Source organism: Budorcas taxicolor, chromosome 18 (genome assembly GCF_023091745.1).
Source record: "Budorcas taxicolor isolate Tak-1 chromosome 18, Takin1.1, whole genome shotgun sequence".
NCBI lineage: Eukaryota > Metazoa > Chordata > Mammalia > Artiodactyla > Bovidae > Budorcas > Budorcas taxicolor.
Genome location: NC_068927.1, coordinates 40600115 through 40624545, shown reverse-complemented (window position 1 = coordinate 40624545; position 24431 = coordinate 40600115). Strand labels below are relative to the sequence as shown.

At 42.4% G+C, this 24431-nt stretch overlaps 1 protein-coding gene and 1 non-coding gene across 2 annotated transcripts in view; both read right to left on the bottom strand.

Moving 5' to 3' along the window:
• The window catches only part of PKD1L3 (polycystin 1 like 3, transient receptor potential channel interacting), an 81016-nt gene that overhangs the window by 24100 nt on the left and 32485 nt on the right, over nt 1–24431 (bottom strand). Inside the window, 8 exon segments of the mRNA XM_052656753.1 lie at nt 9862–10096; nt 10194–10386; nt 11750–11930; nt 12636–12835; nt 13526–13728; nt 18560–18706; nt 23731–23909; nt 24324–24425. Of these exon segments, the coding sequence (XP_052512713.1) occupies nt 9862–10096; nt 10194–10386; nt 11750–11930; nt 12636–12835; nt 13526–13728; nt 18560–18706; nt 23731–23909; nt 24324–24425 (1440 nt within the window).
• On the bottom strand, nt 8504–8576 carry TRNAG-CCC (transfer RNA glycine (anticodon CCC)). The gene has a single exon. It is a non-coding gene; the product is annotated as a tRNA-Gly (tRNA).

Genomic DNA, 24431 nt, shown 5'->3' with positions numbered 1-24431 from the left:
ATAGGAGTTCAACCAAATTCTCTCTGTAGCAATACTGATAACTAAGCTAACACATTGGTTTTCTATCTCTTCTGTTCTTCTTTTTATACTTTCTAACTTTTAAAAACTGATATACATTTATTATTAAAAGTTTGAAAAAATTTAGAGACTTTAAGAAACTTTAAAAATTTGGAAAGTGAAAGTGTTAGTTGCTCAGTCGTGTCTGACTCTTTGCCACCCCATGGACTGTAACCTGCCAGGCTCCTCTGTCCATGGAATTTCCCAGGCAAGGATACTGGAGTGGGTTGCCATTTCTTTCTCCAGGAGATCTTCCCAACCCAGGGATCAGACCTGGTCTCCAATATTGGCAGGTTGATTCTTTACTGTCTGAGCCATCCATTAATTATTTTTGTCTTCAACTGAGCTAATTTTCCACATCATTACATTTTCTATAACATTTTAAATGGTTGCTTAGTGTCCTATAACACATTAGTTCAGTTCAGTTGCTCAGTCATGTCTGACTCTTTGCGACCCCATGAATCGCAGCACGCCAGGCCTCCCTGTCCATCACCATCTCACGGAGTTCATTCAGACTCACGTCCATCGAGTCCGTGATGCCATCCAACCATCTCATCCTCGGTCGTCCCCTTCTCCTCCTGCCCCCAATCCCTCCCAGCATCAGAATCTTTTCCAATGAGTCAACTCTTTGCATGAGGTGGCCAAAGTACTGGAGCTTCAGCTTTAGCATCATTCCTTTCAAAGAAATCCCAGGGTTGATCTCCTTCAGAATGGACTGGTTGGATCTCCTTGCAGTCCAAGGGACTCTCAAGAGTCTTCTCCAACACCACAGTTCAAAAGCATCAATTCTTCGGCGCTCAGCCTTCTTCACAGTCCAACTCTCACATCCATACATGACCACAGGAAAAACCATAGCCTTGACTAGATGGATCTTAGTCAGCAAAGTAATGTCTCTGCTTTAGAATATACTATCTAGATTGGTCATACCTTTTCTTCCAAGGAGTAAGTGTCTTTTAATTTCATGGCTGCAGTCACCATCTGCAGTGATTTTGGAGCCCCCCAAAATAAAGTCTGACACTGTTTCTACTGTTTCCCCATCTATTTCCCATGAAGTGATGGGACCAGATGCCATTATCTTAGTTTTCTGAATGTTGAGCTTTAAGCCAACTTTCTCACTCTCCTCTTTCACTTTCATCAAGAGGCTTTTTAGCTCCTCTTCACTTTCTGCCATAAGGGTGGTGTCATCTGCATATCTGAGGTTATTGATATTTCTCCCGGCAATCTTGATTCCAGCTTGTGTTTCTTCCAGTTCAGCGTTTCTCATGACGTACTCTGCATATAAGTTAAATAAGCAGGGTGACAATATACAGCCTTGAGGTACTCCTTTTCCTATTTGGAACCAGTCTGTTGTTCCATGTCCAGTTCTAACTGTTGCTTCCTGACCTGCATACAGATTTCTCAAGCAATGAACTATTCATGAACATTTAAATTGCTGTCAATTTTATCATTACAAACCACTCTGAATTTTCTCAGAAAAGACCCTTAGAAGTGAAAGTTAGCAAAGGAATGTAGAGTTTGAAGGCTTTTACTGTATATACTGCCTAATTTTCCTCAACCAGCATTAAGTGCCTATTTTCCCTGGCAAATGGAAACACAAATACACAATGCAAATCACTGTGTATTCATTTGTTTTTCTCTGCCACTGTTAAAAGCAAAATTGAATCTTATTGTTTTAATTTATTTGACTGGTGAAGAGGAGCTTTTTACAAGGTTTTTTTTTGGGGGGGTGGTGTCATTGAAATAACAAAGTTTTTTTAGCTTTAAAAAAGTATTTACACATACTTAAAACCCACTTTTTTTGTGCATAATTCTGTAACTTTTGACAAATACATAGAACTGAGTATCCACCACTATAATCAATATGCCTCATAGTTTCATCACCCCAAAAAATTCCCTGATGCTGCCCCTTTGTGGTCAACCCTTTCTCCAACCTTCATCTCTGCCAACTACTGGTGGATTCTCCATCCATGTAGCTTTGGCTTTTTGCAGAATGTCATATAAATGGAAATGAAAAGTATGCTTTGGGAACAGGCTTCTTTCACTTGGGATTCATTTACAATATGACATTTGAGAGTCATCCATGTCATTACACATACCAGTAGTTTGTTTCATTGATGAGTAGTCTTCTACCATATGGATGTTCCTCAGTTTATCCATTTAGCAGTTGACAGGTATCTGAGTTGGCTCCATCCTTGGGAATTATTATTGGTCACACCATGTGGCAACTTATTAATAGTTCCCTGATCAGTGATCAAACTTGTGCATGACACAGTGGAAGTGTGAAGTCTTAACTACTGGACCGCCAAGAAAGTCCCATTCTTGGCAATTATGAATAAACCTGCCATAAATATTCACAGAGTTTTGTGTGAATATAGGTTTTTATTTCTTTTGGGAAAATACCTAGGAGTGAAATTACTAAGTTATATGGTAACTGTATTAATTTTGCAGGAAACTGGCAAACTGCTTTCCCAAGTGGCTACGCCATTTTCACATTTCTACACATTCTACCACTGATGAATGCGAGTTCCCAGGTACTCTGCATCCTCACCAGCATTTATTATCAATACTTTAGTCATTCTACTCCAGACAATACTACAAAGCTACAGTTATCAAAACAGCATGACACTGGCACAAAAAACAGACATATGGTTCAAAGGCACAGAGTAGAGAGCTCAGAAATAAAGCCACACACTTATGGCCAATTAATCTACCAAGGAGGCAAGAATATCCAATGGAGAAAAGACAATCTTTTTAGCAAGTGGTCCTGGGAAAGTTGGACAGCCACATGTAAATCAATAAAATTAGAACACACACATAGAAATAAAACTAAAAATTGCTTAAAGACTTAAATAGACATAACATCATACAACTGTTAGAAGAGAACATAAGCAAAACATTCTCACATAAATGGTACCAATGTTTCCCAAGGCAATAGAAATAAAAACAAAAATAAAATAAATTGGGTCTAGTCAAACTTCTAAGCTTTTGTACATTGAAGAAAACCATAAATAAAATGAAAAAAAACAAAAAAATACACCTACAGACTGGGAGAAAACAATTGCAAAAACTGTGACCAACGAGGGATTAATCTCCAAAATATACACGCAGGTCATACAACTCAGTAACAAAAAAAAAACCCAATTATAAAATTGGGAGAAGACCTAAATAGACATTTCTTCAAAGAAGACATACAGATGGCCAACAGGCACATGAAAGATGCTCATCATCACTAATTATTAGAAAAAGGCAAATCAAAACTACAATGAGGTACCACCTCACACCAGTTAGAATGGCCATCATCAAAATGCCGGAGAGCGTGTGGAGAAAAGGGAACCCTCCTGCACCATTAGTGGTAATATAAATTGGTGCAGCCACTAAGGAAAACAGTATGGAGGTTCTTCAGAAGACTAAAAATAGTGTCGCTGTATGATCCAGCAAACCCATTCCTAGACATAAATCCAGACAAAACTCTAATTCAAAAAGGCACATGCACCCCAGTGTTCAAAGCATTTTAAAATTGTTCTGGCTTAAAACTCAACATTCAGAAAACTAAGATCATGGCATCCAGTCCCATCACTCCATGGCAAACAGATGGGGGAAAAAATGGAAACAGTGAGAGACTTTATTTTCTTGGGCTCCAAAATCACTGCAGATGGTGACTGCAGCCATGAAATTAAAAGACACTTGCTCCTTGGAAGAAAAGCTGTGACCAACCTAGACAGCACACTAAAAAGCAGAGAGATTACTTTGCCAACAAAGGTCCATCTAGTCAAAGCTATGGTTTTTCCAGTAGTTATGTATGGATGTGAGAGTTGGACTATAAAGAAAGCTGAGTGCCGAAGAATTGATGCTTTTGAACTGTGGTGTTGGAAAAGACTCTTGAGAGTCCTTTGGACTGCAAGGAGATCCAAGAAGTCAATCCTAAAGGAAATCCTAAAGGATGCTGAAGCTGAAACTTCAATACTTTGGCCACCTGATGTAAAGAACTGACTCCTTGGAAAAGACCCTGATGCTGGGGAAGATTGAAGGCAGGAGGAGAAGGGGACGACAGAGGATGAGATGGTTGGATGGCATCACCGACTTGATGGAGATGAGTCTGAATAAGCTCTGGGAGTTGGTGATGGGCAGGGAAGCCTGGCGTGCTGCAGTCCATGGAGTTGCAGAGTCGGACATGACTGAGCGACTGAACTGACTGACTAATGTTCACAGCAGCACTGCTTACAACAGCCAAGATGTGGAAACAACCTACATGTTCAACGACAGATGAATGGATGAAGATGTGGCGCATGTTCACAATGGAATCCCACTCAGCCCTTAAAGAAAGGATAAAGTGATGTCATTTGCAGCAGCAGAGATGGACATAGAGATTATCATGCTGAGTGAAGTCAGAATGATGCCATACCTGTGTATCACTTATATGTGGAATCTAAAAACGATACAAATGAATTTATCTATGTAAAAGAGAAACAGACTCACACAGAAGACATATGGGACCTCCCTGGTGGTGCAGTGTATAAGAATCCACTGATCAAGGCAGAGTACATGGGTTTGATCCCTCCTCTGGGAAGATTCCACATGCTGTGGAGCAACTAAGCCCATGCATCACAACTACTGAGGCTGCAAGCCTAAAGCCCACGCTCCACAGCAAGAGAAGCCATCACAATGAGAACCCCGTGCACTGCAATGAAGAGGAGACCCGGTGCACCAGGACCAGAGGAAGCCCGTGCAGAACAACGAAGGCCCAGGGCAGCCAAAAATAAATAGAAAAAGTATTAAGAAGAGAGACAAGACATATGGTTACCTGTGGGGGAGGGATAAATTAGGAGACAAGTTAAATTAGCAGATGCAAACTGCTGTATATAAAATAAATAAACGGGGTCCTATTCTATAGCACAGGAAACTATATTCAGTATCCCATGATAAACAATGGAGAAGAATATGAAAAAGGTTACACATATAGTGGAATCATATTGCTGTATGCCAGAAACTAACACAACATTGTAAATCAACTCTACTTAAATTTTAAAAAGTGTCTTTCATGGAACAAAATGTTTAATTTTGATGAAGCCCTATTTATCAATCTTTTCTTTTCCGAATTGTGCTTTCGGTAGCATTAATATAAAAGAACTCTTGAAATGCAAGGAGATCAAACCAGTGAATCCTAATGGAAATCAACCCTGATTATTCATTGGAAGGACTGATGCTGATGCTTTGATACTTCAGCCACCTGACGTGAAGAGCCAACTCACTGGAAAAGACCATGATGCTGGGAAAGATTGAAGGCAAAAGGAGAAGAGGGCAGCAGAGGATGAGATGGTTAGACAGCATCATTGACTCAATGGACATGAATTTGAGCAAACTTTGGGAGACAGTGAAGGACAGGGAAGCCTGGTGTGCTGCAGTCCATGGGGTCGCAAAGAGCTGGACACAACTGAGCGACGGAACAACACAAGAACTCTTGGCTAACCTAAGGTTACATAGATTTTCCCATATGTTTTCTTCTAAAAATAGTTTTATATAATTTTTCTTCTACAAACTCTTAGATTATATAATTCCTTATTAAAATTTTTAAACATACATAAAAATTGGAAGATACAAAAGCTAACATTTCACAGTATATACTTCTTTGAACCATTTGAAAATAATAGACATCATGACATCTCATACCTAATTAAAGGTAGTTCTCACTTTGCATGGCATTATGGGATGGATACTGCTCCTCCTCCCATGGATGGAGGAGCCTGGTGAGCTGCAGTCCATGGGGCCGCTGAGAGTTGGACAAGACTCAGTGACTTCACTTTCCCTTTTCACTTTCATGCATTGGAGAAGGAAATGGCAATCCACTCCAGTGTTCTTGCCTGGAGAATCCCAGGGACGGCGGAGCCTGGTGAGCTACCGTCTCTGGGGTCGCACAGAGTTGGGCACAACTGAAGCGACTTAGCAGCAGCATGGGATCACATAAATGATCTTGCAAGCTGAAACTGTGCAAGGTGATCTTAATCATCAGTGGGGAAAATTATGATTGTTCTGTGACCTCTAAAAATTCAGGAGACTTCCCTGGTTCAGTTGTTACAACTCCATGCACTCGAAGCAGAGGGCCTGGGTTGGATCCCTGGTCAGGGAACTAGATCCTGCATGCTGCAACTAACACCTGGTACAGCCAACTAAATTAAGAAAAAAAAAAAAAATAAAGACAATCTTCTACCTTAGGGGGGAAAAAAGGACTCATGTCAAAACATTAAAATCTCTTATTGTGGGCTATAAAGGTACAAGGAAAAATTTTAAAGCAGCAGAATTAGTATGTAATTTAAAACATCAGAAACATTAAGAATTAAAGTTATTTCTTGAAAAATTTATCAAGACTAATTTGAACAATGCTGTCCTTCCTCTTCTTATGTAAGTTAGAATTTGGGGACAGCATCTTTTCTATCCGTTTGGTGGACTGTCATACTGTTTTAAGTTTGCACTGGCTTCCAGCCTCTTATCCTTTCTGCTTTCAATGCTGTGAAATATCTCCTAGAGTTCATTTAATATTAGTTGTTTAATATTAGTTGCTAGTGTTACTTCCTCCAGGATGTCATCATCCTTTTCCTCATAACCAATTTCTTCATTTAGGTTGGTAAGTTCGACTTCACTAAATTCATCTGGCCGGTATAGCCCCCTGAACACAGGCAATCTTCCTACGGCCAGCTGCTTCTCGGATAACTCCATTCACATTCTATTCAAATTTCACTTTGCATTATCATGTTGTTAACTTGCTGCATTTTGGTCTTTTTTGGCCCAATTCCTCTTTCCGTTATCCATTTTATGGTCAAGTGTCACTGTTTATGACTGAGAGACAAGAAAGTAACCCAACTACACAATTTGCTGTCTGTACATAAACGGGATGCCCAGTGAGCACCCACCCAGGCTTTGAGATGTGACAGGACTGGTCATGGATCATGACAGACACCTAAAAATACATGTTGTGTACGGAGTGAATTATGGGCTGAAGGTCTAGTAGTAGCTGGCGTTTTATGTAATCACTCATAGCTGATATCCCATGCTGAGATTTGAACTGTCTTGCTGGCAACTGGTGTTATTTAACTGAACCACAGTGACTGAAATTCATGCACAAACTACAACAGTTCAAGGCAAGGACTGCCTGTTTTTAAGCATGTGCCTCCTAAAAACTGGAGCTTCCCAGGTAGTGCTAGTGGTAAAGAATCTGCCTGCTGATGCAGGAGATGCAGGTTCGATCCCTGGGTCGGGAAAATCCCCTAGAGAAGGAAATGGCAACCCACGCCAGTATTCTTGCCTGGAAAATCTCATGGGGTTTTCCTGACAGGCTATAGTCCATGGGGTCACACAGGGTCGGACGTGACTGACACACATGTGCAAGGTTCAAGGCCTCCTAATAATCAGGCCATTTTCATCTCATTATGACACTTAAGGAAATGACCAATAACTTCCTAGTACACTGTCTGATCCATATTAAAAATGGCTCATTTATTTCAAGGACCTAGAACAGCCCTCCCTCATGAACTTTTCTCTTGTAATACTGACTTTTCTAGCTTAAAACTAGCTTTGTATTCACAGTGATACCCCCCGAAGCGTGATCCACGGGTGAGCAGCCATCACCTGGCAACCAGCTGATTTCAGGACCTTGGGCCCCACTCCAGAACTCCTGTCCTCCATTTCGGCGTGTATCTTTTTAAATTAGTTATGCCTGGAAATAGTTAAGACCTTTCCACAAATTCAGTATTTGTTTGCAACAATGGAATTTTTTAGACTGTTTAATTACTACCACTCCTCCTAACTGGATCTACTGTCTATTTTCCTTTATGTTTTGCATTAAGTTTGATCATCCTGGTCCATTAATTTGATTCTCAATAATGACATCTTCAATCCAAAGCCTGAATTCTTAAAATCTGCAAATGGCCTTTTTCATTTCCGCAAAGTCTTTCTCTGTGTGTCTGCTCTAACGGAATCTCTTTAAGAGCTCCTGTTATTGTCTCTTCCCGCAGTTCTTATTTAAGGTCTACCCACTCCTTGTACACTGTCCATCTTTTAGGATCAGTGCTTCTCAAACGGGGCTCTTCTTTGGAATCACCTGGGAAGTTTGTGACATTCTGGGCCTTGGATCCCATCTCCAGGGATTATGATTTGACTGGTCTGGAGAGAGGCCTGGCTCCAAATGTTTCAAAAGCTCCCCAGGTCTGCTTGTGGGTTCTTTAAGCATAAGTAATTGTGTCACAAAAATTCAGAATTTTGGAGACTCTATAGGACAACTTGGTTTCTTCACATACATAGTAAGCAAAGTAGCAAGAACAGAAAATGAGGGACAGAGATAAAGGGATGAAGAACGTATAGATTACTTATTTTTTACAGTCTCTTAAAAAAAAAACTTATTTATTATTTATTTATTTGGCTGCACTGGGTCTTAGTTGTGGCATGTGGGATCTAGTTCCCTGACCAGGGATTGAACCTGGGCCCCCTGCATTGGGAGCTCAGAGTCTTACCCACTGGACCACCAGGGAAGTTCCTAGATTAAGTATAAAAATGCATGAGACAGGACTTCCCCGGTGGTCCAGCGCTTAAGAATCTGCCTGCCAGTGCAAGGGATATGAGTCTGATCCCTGGTCTAGGAAGATCCCACATGCCACAGAGCAACTAGGGAGCTGTACCACGACTACTGAGCCCACAGACCTCAAAGAAGAGCCTGTGTGCAGCAACAGAGACCTGGCACAGTTAAAAGTCAAAATAGATAAATTAAAAAACAAACATGTGACAGAGCAACTCACTGCAACACATGGACCTTATTTAGATCTTGATTTGAACAAAACAACTATAAACACTTAGGAGACAACCAGGAAAATGTGAACACTGATTGGATTTTTAAAACCTGTAGCAAAATACACATTACGAAAAACTTATCATTTTAAGTTTAAAATATACCTTAACCATTTTAAGGTGACCAGTTCAGCAGTGTTACGTACATTCACACTGTTGTGTAGATATCAGGAAATGGTTATTTAGGTGTGATAATGGCTCATATTTATGTTTTAAAAAGAGGAGGGTTTGTCTTTTGAAAATACACAGGCTGAAATCTTCATGGATAAAACGATATAAAGTCTGGTATTTTTTTTCCAAGATAGATGAAACAAGACTGGCCATGAATTGTGGGGTAACTGTTGAAGCTGGGTAACAGGAATTTAGGATTCATTATACTACTTCCTACACGTTTGTGTATGACATTTTCCTTAAAGTTTAAGGAAAATGAAGATTTTTTTAAAAGTAAGTTTTCTTACTTAGTAGTTTATTATTGATTTTTTGTTTGCATGCGTGCTAAGTCCCTTCAGTCGTGTCCAACTCTTTGTGACCCTATGGACTCTACCCGCCAGGCTCTTCTGTCTATGGAATTCTCCAGGCAAGAATACTGGAGCTGGGTACCAGGCCTTCTTCCAGTGGATCTTCTGGACCCAGGTACTGAACCTGGGTCTCCTGAACTGGCAGGTGGTGGGTTCTTTACCACTAGTGCCACCTGGGATGCCCTATTATTGATTTTTTAACTTGTCTCTCATAACTCCCCCATCCTTTTCTGCTAAATTTCTACCAGTCTTACCAGTTCTCCTTAGTTTTTTCCACGACTACTACACACACAGCCCTAACAAATTTTACCCTGTCCATTTCTGTTTCTTTTTGTTCTCATCAAGTTGTCAGAACCATGAGGCACCTTGGACTGACACCCACAGACTTTGGTTTCCCAAGCTTCCTGCAACTATAGCACTTCCTCCCATGCTGGAGTGACAATTTCTCACGTACCTTTGCTGGCTGGCTGATGAAGGTGTTCTGAAGCAATGACAGTATCATCGAAATAACCCAGCTGGTGGCTTGGTCTTTGTCCAGTTCCAGGCTATAAAGTGCTGTAAAGAAGGCTGAGGCCAGGCTAGTGACACCCAGAAGGAGCCAGCAGAAGTATGTCAACCATCTGTGCCAGCCTTTAGAGAGACGCTGCTTCCCTTCTTCTGGGCCCAGGATGGGGAAACTGGTTGCCTCCCTTAGGAACAGAAGTTGAAGGAATAACCAACCAAGTCAACAGCTGACAGAGAGGTTTAGGAAGACGACATGTGGTAAAGCCCAGTGGGGTGTGTTACCTGGATAGCCCTTGCTCTGTGGGAAGAACATGGGTTTCCAAGAGTTCCTGGAGTTTTTGCAGTTGGTGGACTGCATCAAGGAAGTCACTGGGGTGATCGGCCTGGGTGGGACCCAGTGTCTGTAAGTGAGATTGGAGCCTCTGCAGAACTCTGAGCAGGTAACTGCAGAAATGATGGTGGTTTTCAGGAACCACTGAAAATACAGCCCAGGTTGACATGTGAACAAGTGGAAGATTTCAAGGAACAGAAATTCTTGGTAGAAGCAAGCAATCTGTTAACTGATGAAAGTGAAAGCTGCTCAGTTGTGTATGACTCTCTGCGACTCCATGAACTATACAGTCCATGGAATTCTCCAGGCCAGAATGCCTGAGTGGGTAGCCTTTTCCTTCTCTAGGGGATCTTCCCAACCCAAGGATTGAACCCAAGTAACCCACATTGCCAGAGGATTTTTTACCAGCTGAGCAACAAGGGAAGCCCAAGAATACTGGAGTGGGTAGCCTATCCCTTCTCCAGCGGATCTTCCCAACCTAGGAGTTGAATCAGGGTCTCCTGCATTGCGGGCAGATTCTTTACCAACTGAGCTATCAGGGAAGCCCCCTGTTAACTGATAATGAGGTTAAATTTCCTAGTCAATGAAGACTGAAGAATACAGAACTGTATTCTCTGAGCAGGCTGGTATATTTGCAACAATTTGTAAAATCCTATATTACTTTGATAGAGAATCAAAGTAATTTTTAAAGCTAATTGAGTTTTTTCACCAGAACTGCAGTACATGTGAACCCCGCTCCAGTCCTCTTGCCTGGAGAATCCCATGGACAGAGGAGCCTGGTGGGCCGTAGTCCATGGGGTCCCTAAGAGTCGGACACGACTGAGCAACTTCACTTTCATGCATTGAAGGAAATGGCAGCCCACTCCAGTGTTCTTGCCTGGAGAATCCCAGGGACGGGGGAGCCTGGTGGGCTGCTGTCTATGGGGTCGCACAGAGTCGGACACGACTGAAGCAACTTAGCAGAATATAAATGTGAATGGGAAGTCGCTCAGTCATGTCGGACTCTTTGCGACCCCATGGACTATAGCCTACCAGGCTCCTCTGTCCACGGGATTTTCCAGGCACGAGTACTGGAGTGGGGTGCCACTTCCTGCTCCAGGGGATCCTCCCGACACGGGGATGGAACCCAGGTCTCCCACATTGTAGGCAGACGCTTTACTGTCTGAGCCACCAGGGAAGCAGAGTACCTAGAAGGCCCAAACACCATTCCATGGAAGAAAGAGAAAATGACACTTTCACAGCCTCTGACAAAGCAGATGGAGTACGGAGGAGTCTGAGACAGAGGACATTTTTGGTGGGTTTTTCTTTTCATCTTTACTTTGTAAGACCAGATATGCTGTCTCAAAAGCTCTGAGAGGTAGCAGAGCTGTCTGCCCTCTGCTGGGAGTTTAAGGAAATGAAAAAACAGCAGAAGGTGGCATCATGCCTGTTGATTATGCTGAGAGCATGTCGGGTGTGTGGAGTGGGGCAGATAAAAGATCAGGTCCTAAAACTTACTGAACTTTACCATTTGCCCAGTAGGGTCCTGCCTGCTGGGGACAGCCTGGATGCTCTAAGTAAGAACAGATGAGGCCGGACAAAAGCTTCAGCAGCTCGTTTATGCTGTCAGAACGCCATGAAGATGGTTCGCACTCTGAGAGTAGGTACATATTTCTCCTGAGCAGGAATCCCACAGTTTCCTTTAATTCCTGAAAGTGGAACCAAGAGGGGAAAAGTCAGTTTTACACTGAACTCAGGACTGGGAGCACTTACAGTCATGAGGTGGTTTATCTCCTCGGAGGGGCATATGCTCAGTGTATGTGCATGCTAAGTCGCTTCAGTCGTGTCTGACTCTTTGCGACCCCATGGACTATAGCCCTCCAGGCTCCTCTGTCCATGAGATTCTCCAGCCAAGAATACAGAGTGGGTTGCCATTTCCTCTTCCAGGGGATCTTCCCGATGTAGGAATTGAATGTGCGACTCTTAACGTCTCCTGCATTGGCAGGTGGGTTCTTTATCATTAGTGCCACCTGGGAAGCCCTATGCTTAGTGTAAACGACCTCAATTTTTCACTTTCTTTGTCCTTTTTCACAAAGAAGTCACCTCACAGTAGCTTCAGAACTAGTTTTAGGAGAGAATCCAGGATGAAAGAAGAAGAGTTTGAGCAAACATCAAAAGACTAAGACACGTCCAGAGCAGGGCATTCTGCACTCACGTCAGTGCTGAGAACACTCCAGAATCAAGAGAAAGAACTGGAGGCAGGATGACGGTGGCGCAGGGCACAGGGATCAGAGCACAGCTCTACAGCTAACAGGGCTCCGGAGCCTTGCCGGAGAGCCTCATTCACTGGCCTTCTCCACCACGCTGGGGAGGGCAGCATGACGTTTACCTGTGAACTCTGACACCACGCTCACCTCAACCACCTCCGTGAGAGAGAGAGGCTCTGAAGAAGCATCCAAGGGGCACGAGGTCTGGATGGGAGGAAAGACAGGCAGAGGCTCCTGTGGTTGGATCAACGGGAAAAGCCGCCCGATCACAAGACTGATGGGGAAAAAGATGACTGCAGTTTGGATGCTGACGAGCAGTTCAGACCAGGTCACAGCAAACGGGCCCACTGGAAAAAAAAAAAAAAAGCATGACATCAACCCTCATCCTTAACCACTGAAATTGTCTCCGAGACACTCCTCTCCCAGGTTTAAGTGTTGTTTTAAAATTTATTTTAATTGGAGTATAATCGCTTTACAATGTTGTGCTAGTTTCTGCTGCGCAGCAATCAGCTGTGAGTACACATTAATATATCCCCTCCCTCCTGGCCTGCCTCCCACCCCTACTCCCATCCCGCCTCCCCAGGTCAGCACGGAGCCCTGAACTGAGCTCCCTGTGCTCTCCAGCGGCTTCCCACTAGCTATCCAGTTCACACGTGGTACTGTACACGCCAGCTACTCTCTCAGCTCACCCCGCCCTCTCCTCCCCACCCCCGCCGCCAGGTCCAAAGTCCATGCTCTACGCCCTGCAGTTTAAGTATTTATTTACCAGTTAACTATGATTATCTAAGGATAGCAAGTTATTTCGACAGTCAAGATCCTGATGTGTCTCTAAGGCCATTTCATTTGTTAATGAGTGAGATCAATGAGAAAATGCGTATTCTAATGTTAGAGTAAATGAGTATTCTCATTTAAGAGTAGAATTAGATGAGTACTCTAACGGGAGGGCAGCAGAGGAAAAATGAAGGCCCGTCGTGACTCCGTTTCTAACTTGTAGGAAGGACTGGAGTGTAGCAGCAACGGCACACGGCAGGGCTCACCCCGAGCTTGCTCATCTCTCTTGGTGGTGGTACTGTTCACTTTCCAGAACATGACGTTGATGACCATGTTGCAGAGAAGGAGGGTCATGTAGCAGGTGAGCCGCTGGACCCTTGTAAACTGGTTCCAGGGGTGTCGAGTTGCGACTGAGAGCCACAGGCAATCCTGGGTGAACTTCTCTGTGATCATGGAGGAGAACAGGTGTCTAACAAGATACATCAGAACAAGAAATGCATAAGATTTCACTCTGAACTTGCCCTCGTTTGAGATGTGGTTCAACTGGCGGCAAGCGACATTTCAACAGCTCGGCCACTGCTCAACACTTTTGTGAAGAAGCTTTCAGGTGACACGGTATGATTTTTGCTGCTGTTGTTGTTACCACAGGGTAAAAGGTTTTTGAGGATAAGGGTAACTTTACGAGATTTTAAAACTAAAACCTTGTTTTGGCTTTACCAGAGGTTTTGATAAGTCTTTTTTATTCTTGGAAAATTTGCATTAAGCTTCCACTCAAGATAGGGGCTTCCCTGGTGGCTCAGATGGTAAAGAATCTGCCTGCAATGCAGGAGACCTGGGTTTGATCCATGGGTCGGGAAGATCCCCTGGAGTAGGAAATGGTAACCCACTCCAGTATTCTTGCCTGGAGAATTCCATGGACAGAGGCGCCTGGCGGGCTGGGGTCACAAAGAATCTGACATGACTGACTGACTAACATTTTCACTTTTTCCACTCAAGGTAGTTATAAGGTAAGGTAAACTTATATAAGGTAAACTCATACTTGGAGAACCTTCTCTACTCTCCCGAGAAACTATAAATACAATATAAAAAGAAAAATTAAAAATATTAGCTGGGCTTAAAAACAAATGTCTCTGAAGAAGAGGCATGGGGTGAGAAACCAGATGGTAAGTGGGGGAGAAGGCACAGGATTCTGAGCTCCAGGTCTGGAAGAAGGCATACACAGGCCAAAGTCTGATTCCCAGAGAGTAACTGAAAGTGATCCAAGGCAGGAGGGAAAAGGAAGGGCAACTAAAGCCAACCTCACTGCCTGCAGCCAGGGTTGAGGCTGGAGCTCACAGAAGAACTCTGCAGAACCGGAAAACTACTGCAGGGCTACATGTTTGTAAGTAGGGAGGCAGGTGAGAGTGGGCAGCCCCTCGACCAGAACACAGCCAAGAGACCCACTGGCTCTGACAAGGTGTGCGACAGGTCCTTTCATCCGTTTCTCTGAGGAATAGGAGCTTCGAGATGGGGTCATAAAATAAACCCTAGGTTCTAGACTAGTGATGTGAAGGGCTGCACGAAAAAGATCGAGAAAAGATTAGTCAGGGATATGTGGAGAAGGAGAGAGATGTTGAGATTTAAAAATGAAACCCACCTACAACCCCACATTCCTAAACATATTTATAAATCTAATGCTGAGAAAGGCAGCCAACACAATATTTCAGTCCAGAAGAAACTAATTTTGTGGGACAGTCTGACAAAGACTTTAAGCATTTCAGGTTGCTCAAAGATACAAGTAAAGCTACAAAACAGAAAGAGACTCACAAACTTAGAAAACGGTTGCTGGGGGAAGGGATAGTGAGGAAGTTTGGGAAGGTCATGTACACACTGCTATATTTAAAATGGATAACCAACAAGGACCTACTGAATAGCAGATGGAACTCTGCTCAGTGTTATGAGGCAGCCTGGATGGGAGGGAGGGTTTAGGGGAGAATGGATACATGTATTTGCATGGCTGAGTACACTGGCTATTCACCTGAAACTACCACACATTGTTAATCAGTTTAATCTCCATACAAAACAAAGTTTAAAGTTATATATATATATATATATATATATATATATATATATATATATATAAAAGAAAACGTCAGTTGCTGCTTGCATTGTAGTGATTGTTTTGTTTGCTACTATTGTATCCCATGTCTCAGCAATTTGCAGCAAGATCCAAAGGCCTTGAGGGGAGGCCCTGTGCTTTAGAAGAAAGAATCTTCATTCAGTAGGAGAGGGGATAAGACCTGAGCCTCTGCTGTTTCTTATGTGCTTCATCTGGAGCAAGTCAATTTAACCAATCCCTGCTACCTTTTATACACCTGAAATAAAGAACTTGACAGTAAATAATGATATAAAAATGATACAAGGAATAATGTTCACTTCAAAAGAATAAAAAATCATGAAAAACCCAGAAATAAAATAAATTTGAAATCTTAAAATGGAAAAATATGGTCCTCAAAACAAAATAATTAGGAGAAAGAGACACTGGTTTAAGAGAAAATCAGTGAACTGCCACAGACAACAAAGATACGCATGCAAGAGAGGCTTAAAACCATGGAGGAGCGTTAGAGAGACTTTGCACACAGAGAGGGAATGTCAGAGGAGCAGTATTTTCAGAAGTGACATTTGAGAATTTCTGTTTATTGAACACATGACTCTGTATATCAAAAATGCATTTTGGAACCTGGTTAAGACTCCAGGCTTCCAGTGGTCAGGGAACTAAGATCCTGCATGCCGTGCAGCACGGCCCCCCAGAAAAGCACATTTTACGTGTATTTTACCACAATAAAAAATTTTTTTAAGTACACTCTGAGTGCTAAACAGGATTTTAAAAAAAAGGTAAATCCACAGTGAAAAGAAATACGGTAAAATTTGGGACATCAAGGATTAAGAGAAAATACTAAAAAGAGAAAAGACAACATACCTTAGAAGAATAACAGGTAGACCGACATAACAACAGAGGCAGTGCTGAAAGGCAGTCCTCCATGAATGCTTCACAGTTAGGCACTTCTACAAACTTTGCTCTTGGACTATGTTTTCAAGTATCTTTGTGTAAGCAGACAGCCCTAAGAAGACAGAATCAGGATCTCTCTTTGGAGACAATTTACATTTCCAGATTATAAAGACAGAGACTTCTTGCTTCCCAGAGACTTTCTGGGGTAATAAAGATAGACATGCCTTCTTCTCACCCCTTGAGAGAGTTGCCTACATTCCAGGCTGATAATGTCTTATTCTATGGGGAAGGATGGGCAGTTTTTCTGTCAGCTCATAGATCAGCATCTCCTGGTTTTGGGGTTCCTCTTTTGTAACGTACCTCGACTGCACGTGCAGCTCACAGCTGGCTCTCATCACATCACCCTGTCAAATCAGGGAGCTGCCACAAATTACTGCTCTGGCGGCTACTACTGCTCTAAGTAGTAAACTGTCTAAATCCATTTGGGTCAGTGGAAACAGAGGAATGAACACCTCTGAAAATTCCTCCACAAAAGCAATGATAAAACTTCTTTTAAAAAGTCAGAATCAAAATTTTCAGAACTCAGGTAAATAACCAAAGATTTGTAGGAGTGTTTACATAAGAAAAATGGTTAAACATCAGTAAGAACAGTGAATTTTGCGGCATTTTAATTGGCCCTGTTTCCCCATCTCCCTTCCCCTAGCTCTATGGTAACCTTGAAAACCAAGAGCCTTCAGTCACAGAGAAATCCAGCAGCCTGGCAGTCACTAGAGCGGGCAGAAGGGGATTAAAAGCGTCCTTCCCAGAGAGCCGTCATTATCTGACTTGTCTGGTAGTTCCCAGGAAAACTCCACTGGCAAGACTGCCCTTATTTCATATGACTGGACACTCATCCAGTTAAAAATGGTTCTTCTTTGAGGGCACTGTCAAAAATATTCAGAGGCAACTGTTTTAACTTCACAGCTGCCTGATATGGTAGGCAAACAACGGGCTCATCAAAAACCCTCACTGAGAAAGTCAGAAGTCTATAGGAGTTTTGAAAAGCTTTAACACAGTCCTGGGAATTTAATGATAGGAGGCCATGTGCATGCCCAGGGATGTTGGCATGCTCAGGAAATAGCTGGTCAGGCCCTACACTTCTGCTCCTGGAAGAACCCTGCAGCTCTCAGCAAGCAGGAAGTGAAGGCTCAGGCAGAGCTGTCAGCTACCTGGCTGCATGCTGAAGGCATGGCACAACATGTGTGCAAAACCCCTCAGCAAAGGCTGGGAGGCTTACTGGCTCAGGCCTTTAAAGAAGTCTCTGTCTAGTTATTAGCTGACCACTGAACTGACTGAGCAAGAACTTCAGTTTTCACATATGATAGAAATACAGATTTTACAGGATTAGTTCAAAACAGACACAGGACAGCAACAGACACTAAGGACAAGTGCTGGGAGAGAGGAAGGAGATCGGATCTTCAGAGTGGCCACGTTTCATTATTTAAAATGTCCCGTTTTCAACAGGAGATCACAAGACACGAAAGGAAACAAAGTGTCTCTCTCCCTCACACACACACACACACACCACACTCAACAGATTGCTACTGAGGAAGCCCAGACACTGGATTTACTAAAGATTTCAAATCGGCTGTTTTAAATATGTTCAGAGAAATAAGGGAAATCATGTTGAACTAACTAAAGGAAAGTAAATGAGCATGATGTCTTGCTAAATAGAGTATTAATGAAGATACAGAAATTATTATTATTATTGGTCACACTGTGTGGCATGCAGGATCTTAATTCCTGATTAGGGATCAAACCCATGCCCCCTGCATTGGAAGTGTGGAGTCTTCCAATGAACCACCAGGGAAGTCCCCAGAGATTATTTTAACTAATTTTTTAAAGTTTTTAAAAATGTGAACCATTTTTAAAGTCTTTATTGAATTTTTGTTTACAATTTTGCTTCTGTTTCATGTATTGGTTTTTTGACCATAAGGCATATGGGGGTCTTAGCTCTCTGACCAGGAATCAAACCATTGCCCCCTACACTAGAAGTGTGGAGTCTTAACCACTGGACCACCAGGGAATTTCTCAGAAGTTATTTTTTTTAAATAACCAAATAGAAAGAGTGCAGCTGAAAAATACAGTAAGTGAAATGGAAAATTCACTAGAGGCTCAATAGCAGATGTGAGCTGGCAAGAGAAAGAAGATAGGTCAAACTTGAAGGTAGGTCAATTGAAATTGTCTTGTCCAAGGAACAGAAAGAAAAAAGAATGGAGAAAATGAACAGAGTCTCAAAGACAGGTAGCATATCATCATTTCTCAACAGTACCTAAAGGAAAACAGCTCCCTCTTTGAGACTGGCATGAAGACCCGGTCGCGCTCACAGTCTCCAAGGTTCACGGCCAACCAACAGTTGCACAGGAAGTGCCATTTCCTTTTACCTGCTATGTCAGTGACAGTTACCTGGCTTACATACCTACAGTAAAATAAAGACAGTCATGTTAGAGGGTGGGCATCAATCAACTGCTGTAATAAGCAGGGACCTTATGGAAACAACCTCAATGTCCATTGATGGCTGAATGGATAGAGAAAATGTGGTATATATAACACATACAATGGAATATCATTCAGTTATTAAAAAAAAGAATGAAATTTTGCCATTTGTGACATGAATAGATGGCATGACCCTAAGTGAAATAAGTCAGAGAGAGTCAAAGACAGATATGATCTCACTTATACGTAAAGGCAAAGCAAAACAAAACACAAACAAAAACCCAAAACCTAGCTCACAGATTCAGAGAACAAATGAGTAGTTGTAGGGGCAGAGGGTGGGGGTGGGTGGGTAGATGAGGTCAGGAGAGTCAAAAGGTACAGACGGCCAGTTATAAAATAAGCCAAGGGGATGTAACATACAGCATGGCGACTGTAGCTAATATATATGAAAACTGCCACAAGAGCAGATCTTAACTCTCACAACGAGAAAAAAATTCTCTATGTATGGCGATGCTTGTTAACTAGACTTATGGTGATTATTTCACAATACATACAAACATCAAATCATTAGGTTGTAGACCTGAAGCAAATATAAAGTTGTATGTCAATCATACTGCAATAAAAATAATAAAACGAAAATCTTTTATTGACAGAGGGTGTCCAAGTAAACAGATTCTGCTTCATTGTAGGGGCAAGAGCCAAAGAAAGAAACTAGACCTGATCCCACTTTTCCCTCCCAACCTCTAAAGGAGTTCACGTACCAAATATCAGAACGCAGACTTCCATAACCTGGAATAGTCAGTGTGTGTTTCTATTCCTTAAGATTTCTTCTTTCTACAAGTGACAGCGCCCCACCACCTTTGCAAATATCCCATCTGCCTTCATCTTTCATCACTAGGGTCTGCTGCTGCTGCTAAGTCACTTCAGTCGTGTCCGACTCTGCGTGACCCCCATAGATGGCAGCCCACCAGGCTCCGCCATCCCTGGGATTCTCCAGGAAAGAACACTGGAGTGGGTTGCCATTTCCTTCTCCAGTGCATAAAAGTGAAAAGTGAAAGTGAAGTCGCTCGGTCATGTCCGACTCCTAGTGACCCCATGGACTGCAGCCTACCAGGCTCCTCCATCCATGGGATTTGCCAGGCAAGAGTACTGTAGTGGGCTGCCATTGCCTTCTCCTCACTAGGGTCTTAGGGTGTGTAAATGGGGAGTGGGCTTTTATGTTTATAATAATGACTTGTCTTGTTTGGGTCTGCGGCTTCATCTTGGCTTCAGAGCAACAGGTCCTGAAACTTCATCCTCTTTTCAACCCCAGTTTTTTTTTTACCATGTGTCTCTGTCTTCACCCCTGATTTCAACCATCAACCAATCTGTCCTGCAGAACCTCTGCTCTGCCTGTTTGACTTCATCTTGCACCTAGTTGGCTAATCTCCTTTACTGTAAGGATGCTACTTCTCCAAAAGTCTGTATGAAACCATTCAAATCTCTCAGGTCAAAATTCTTATTTCAGTTGGAAGTTATTTTCTGTGTGAGGAGCACAGATCCCTTTAAAGCTAAAATTATTTCTGGGACTCTCTTTTGAAGCAGTTAATAAAATCACAGGTGACTAAGTTGCATTTGATTTAAACTTAGCTACTTGTTAAAGCTTTCATTTAATAGCAAAGTATAAAAAAGAGAAAGTATTCATTTTCTGATTGGTAAGAAACTAGTCACCCATTTTTTTCTCTGCTCTCCTTTCATGTAGAAGAGAAACAGAGAATCTAATGTATGTCAGAACAATCTAGTTGATACATTCACTATGATCAGTAGAAAGATACAGAAAGCATAGTCATTTCCTAAGAAAAAATGCTGGCAGTCTGCTTCTTATTGGGGGTGGATAGTTCTTTTGCCTCTGTGTTTTCCAAGTTTTTTGTACTCAAACATCTATTACTTTTGCAATTAAACAAAGAAAAGAAAATACTGACTAAAAAAATTCTTTGAAAGAGCCTTAATAACAAAGTCGAGAAGTGAACAGGTAACTCTTGAGAATTGTAGCAAATATTTATTGTTACAATATTGACTGTAATTATCAATTATAACAAATATTTATTGAGTCCTACTATAATTTTGACACTGTATGTGCTGTTGAGAATACGAACATGACTAAGTCAACATCTATATTCCCTGAGGAGCATAAAGTTATTATAAGTTAAAAAATATTATAAGACTCCATATAAAATTAGAATTGATATAAACCAGTGATAAAAGTAAGAAAAATGGAAAATATATAGGTGTGAATTTCTTTATGTGCTGTGAATTCCTTCATGTGTTTCCTCAAAGAGAAATATCTATTTAAATTAAAAAATGTACTTCTAATAATTATAAGATATTGTTAAAACTTTTGGAAGTAACTAAAACTACCCTGAAGAAAAACTTAAAAATTCATAACCCTACTACCCAGGGATAACTATTGGTAATAATTTAGTGTATAAGCTCTAGACTTTCCCTTATAAACACACTTGAAAAAAAATCAACTCTGTTGTGCTATAATTTATATCAGATAAAAGGCACTCATTTAAAGAATATAGTTCAGGGAATTTCCTGGCAGTTCAGTGGTTAGGACTCTGGGCTTTCACTGCCAAGGGCACAGTTTGATCCCTAGTTGAGGAGCTAAGATCCTGCAAGCCATGGAGTGCAGCCAAACAATAAAAATAATAAAAAGTACTGTTCAATGCATTTTGGACAACTGTACACACCTGTACAATAAGCACCACCATCGCCACCCTGAAAAGTTCCCATGCGCCCTTTTCCAGTCAGCCCTCCTCAGGCTCACCCTGGGCTCCAGGTGACCACTGGTATACTTCCTCTCTCCACAGGTTAATTTGCTTTTCATTAATTTCACATATTCTTGTGTGTCTGGCTTCTTTTGCTCAACATAATGCTTTCTGAGATTCACCCATGTTGGTGTATCAGTAGATTGTTCTTCTTTGTCAGGAGTCGTATTCCACCAAATGAAAATACTAACATTTGTTTATTCATTCAGCTGATGGACATTTGTGTTGTTTCCACTTTGAGGCTATTTTTCATAAAGCTGCTATGAAAGTATTTGTGTAAGACTTGGAGTGGACATATGTTTTCACTTATCTCGAGTAAATAACTAGGAGTGAAATTTCTGGGTCATAGGGTAAACATACGTTCAACCTTACAAGAAACTGCCAAATTGTTCTTCACCAAGGCTGTACTTCTCACATCCCACCAGCAGTGTGTGAGAGCTCTTAGCTGCTCCCCACCCTCACTCCACCTTTTAGTTTCAGTTATTCTAGCAGGTGTCTAGCGCTATCGCTGTGGTTTTAATTTGCATTTCCTGACAACTAATGATAACTAATGAGTATCTTTCAAGTGCTTACTATACTCTATTTACCTTTATAAAAGAAAGTGGAACAATAGTGTAACAAACTGTTCTGCAGATACCTGAACAGGATGTAGCGGCAGGAAAATCATCGGGCTGTCCTGGCCTTATGGTTGGTGTCTCTAGTCTAGCAGAGAAGGACTTTTTTAAAAACTTCTTTTTGGCCATGCCATGCAGCTTGTGTGATCTTAGTTCCCCAACCAGGAATTGAACCTAGACCCTTGGCAGTAAAAGTCTGGAGTCCTGACCCCAGGACTGCCAAGCAATTCCTGGGAAGGACTTCTTTTGCTAACAATTTTAGGCTGGACGCATATTCGTTTCACGTGGGAAATATTCAGCAACTGACTTGTTTCTGGGTCAGTTCTCAAACCTGGGTCTGAGATCTTTGGGGCTTCCCCAGTGGCTCAATGGTAAAGGATCTGCCCACAAAGTAGAAGACCTGGGTTCCATCCCTGGGTCGGGAAGATCCCCTGGAGGAGGGAAAGTCAAGCCAGAATCCAAGGACAGAGGAGCCTGGTGGGCTACAGTTCATGGGTCCACGGGGTTGCAGAGCTGGATACGACGGAGTGACTAACAAACACACTGAGACCTTTGACTTCACTGCCTTCCTTTTTCCTAATCCCAACAAACCAATGATCTTCATCCTTAATTTTTATTATCTGCTTTCTCCACTCACCCCTCATAATCCTCAGAGTGCTGCTGAAGGAAGATGTGGGAGCATCTGGGCCCAGTACAGGGCAGGTGCACACACTCATCACTGACCGTTTCTCCAACTCTTGAGGGACATCCCAACTGTAATTCCACTCCTTTCCTCTCCTGAAGCTCTTCATTTTGACCCAAAGTATATTCTCTATATAGTCATGTATTAAATTTACCCTTTAAAGATACTTTTTGTATTTAGAGATACTTTTAACTTAAGGTACTTTGGGGCAATGTTTCATTGTTATTATTTTCTGTTCACAATAGTGACAATATTTAATGGAAAAAAATCTGGGACTCCATTGGTAGTCCAGTGGTTGAGAATCTCCCTGCCAATGCACAGGACACGGGTTCGATCCCTGGTCTGGAAAGATCCCACACGCTGCAGGGCAGCTAAGCCCGTGCGCCACAACTACTAAGTCCACACTAAAGGCCATGAGCCACAGGAAGAGGGGCCACTGCAATGAGAAGCCTGCACACTGCAGCTGGGGAGTAGCCCCTGCTGACTGCAACAAAGATCCAGCACAGCCAAAATAAAGGATTTAACAGGTGCTTTAAAAAAAATCTATCATTCTACCTCTCATAAAATATCTTAATTTTCAATATTTCTTTCCAGGTTTTCTTTTTTTGTAGACAGCTTTGAAATGAAAATCTAACAGGGAATTCTCTGGTGGTCCAGTGGTTAAGACACAGCATGTCCCATGCAAAGGGCATGGGTTTGATCCCTGATCGGGGAACTAAGATCCCACATGCTGCATGGTGCAGTCAAGAAAATATTAAAAAAAAAAAAAAGAAAAATAAAATCAAACAGTTATTTGTTACTATTTGATCCAAAACATTATAACCATTTATTGTGATGCCGTGCAGGTGTTTCCCCAGAATGCTGCAGAGAAGCAGCACACCAGCCCGACTCGGGTACTTACCAAGCAGGGCTGGCGCCAGAATTGTCATGCCAGAGCCGCAGGCTGTGTACCTCCCCCAGAGAGGATGCAGTGCCCAGGAGGAAAACATCCAGTCCCCCGCGTTCAAAGACCGCCTTCTGGGAGTCACAAAGGTGGTGGGGCTGGCTCCGCCCCTCTGATCCATAAAGGGTGATGACTACCTAAACCAGGACAAAGAAAAGATATGGCAAGTTATAACCTGAGTCTCTGGATTTATCTCTAAGGGGAAAGATGAAGACAGAGAAAACTGTGCTTAGATGAAGTCCTGGGGCCTTAGACAAGCAGAGAGGGCTCTTCAAATGTACAATTTTTAAGTTTTTTTGCTGTACCCCATGGCATACGGGATCTTAGTTCCCCGACCAGGGATCGAACCCACATCCCCTCAGTGGAAGCATGGAGTCTCAACCATTGGGTCGTCAGAGAAGGCCTAGACGGAGAGTTGAGAACCAGGACGACCGCCCTCCGGGACCTGTGTGAAGGATGACTGGGTGCCAGGATGTCAGCAAGGGTATTGGAGTGCAGCTTGCATGGCAGAGGGCGCCGAGCAGTGAGGGAGGGACCGTCACTGCACTCACGCTGGCTGTCGTCGCGGCCCTTCTTCGATAGCCCGTGGAGACCTCGATAAGGTAGTGGAATTGAGAGCTGGGGTCATTATCAGCCAGGATGGTGACCTTCACCTGCAG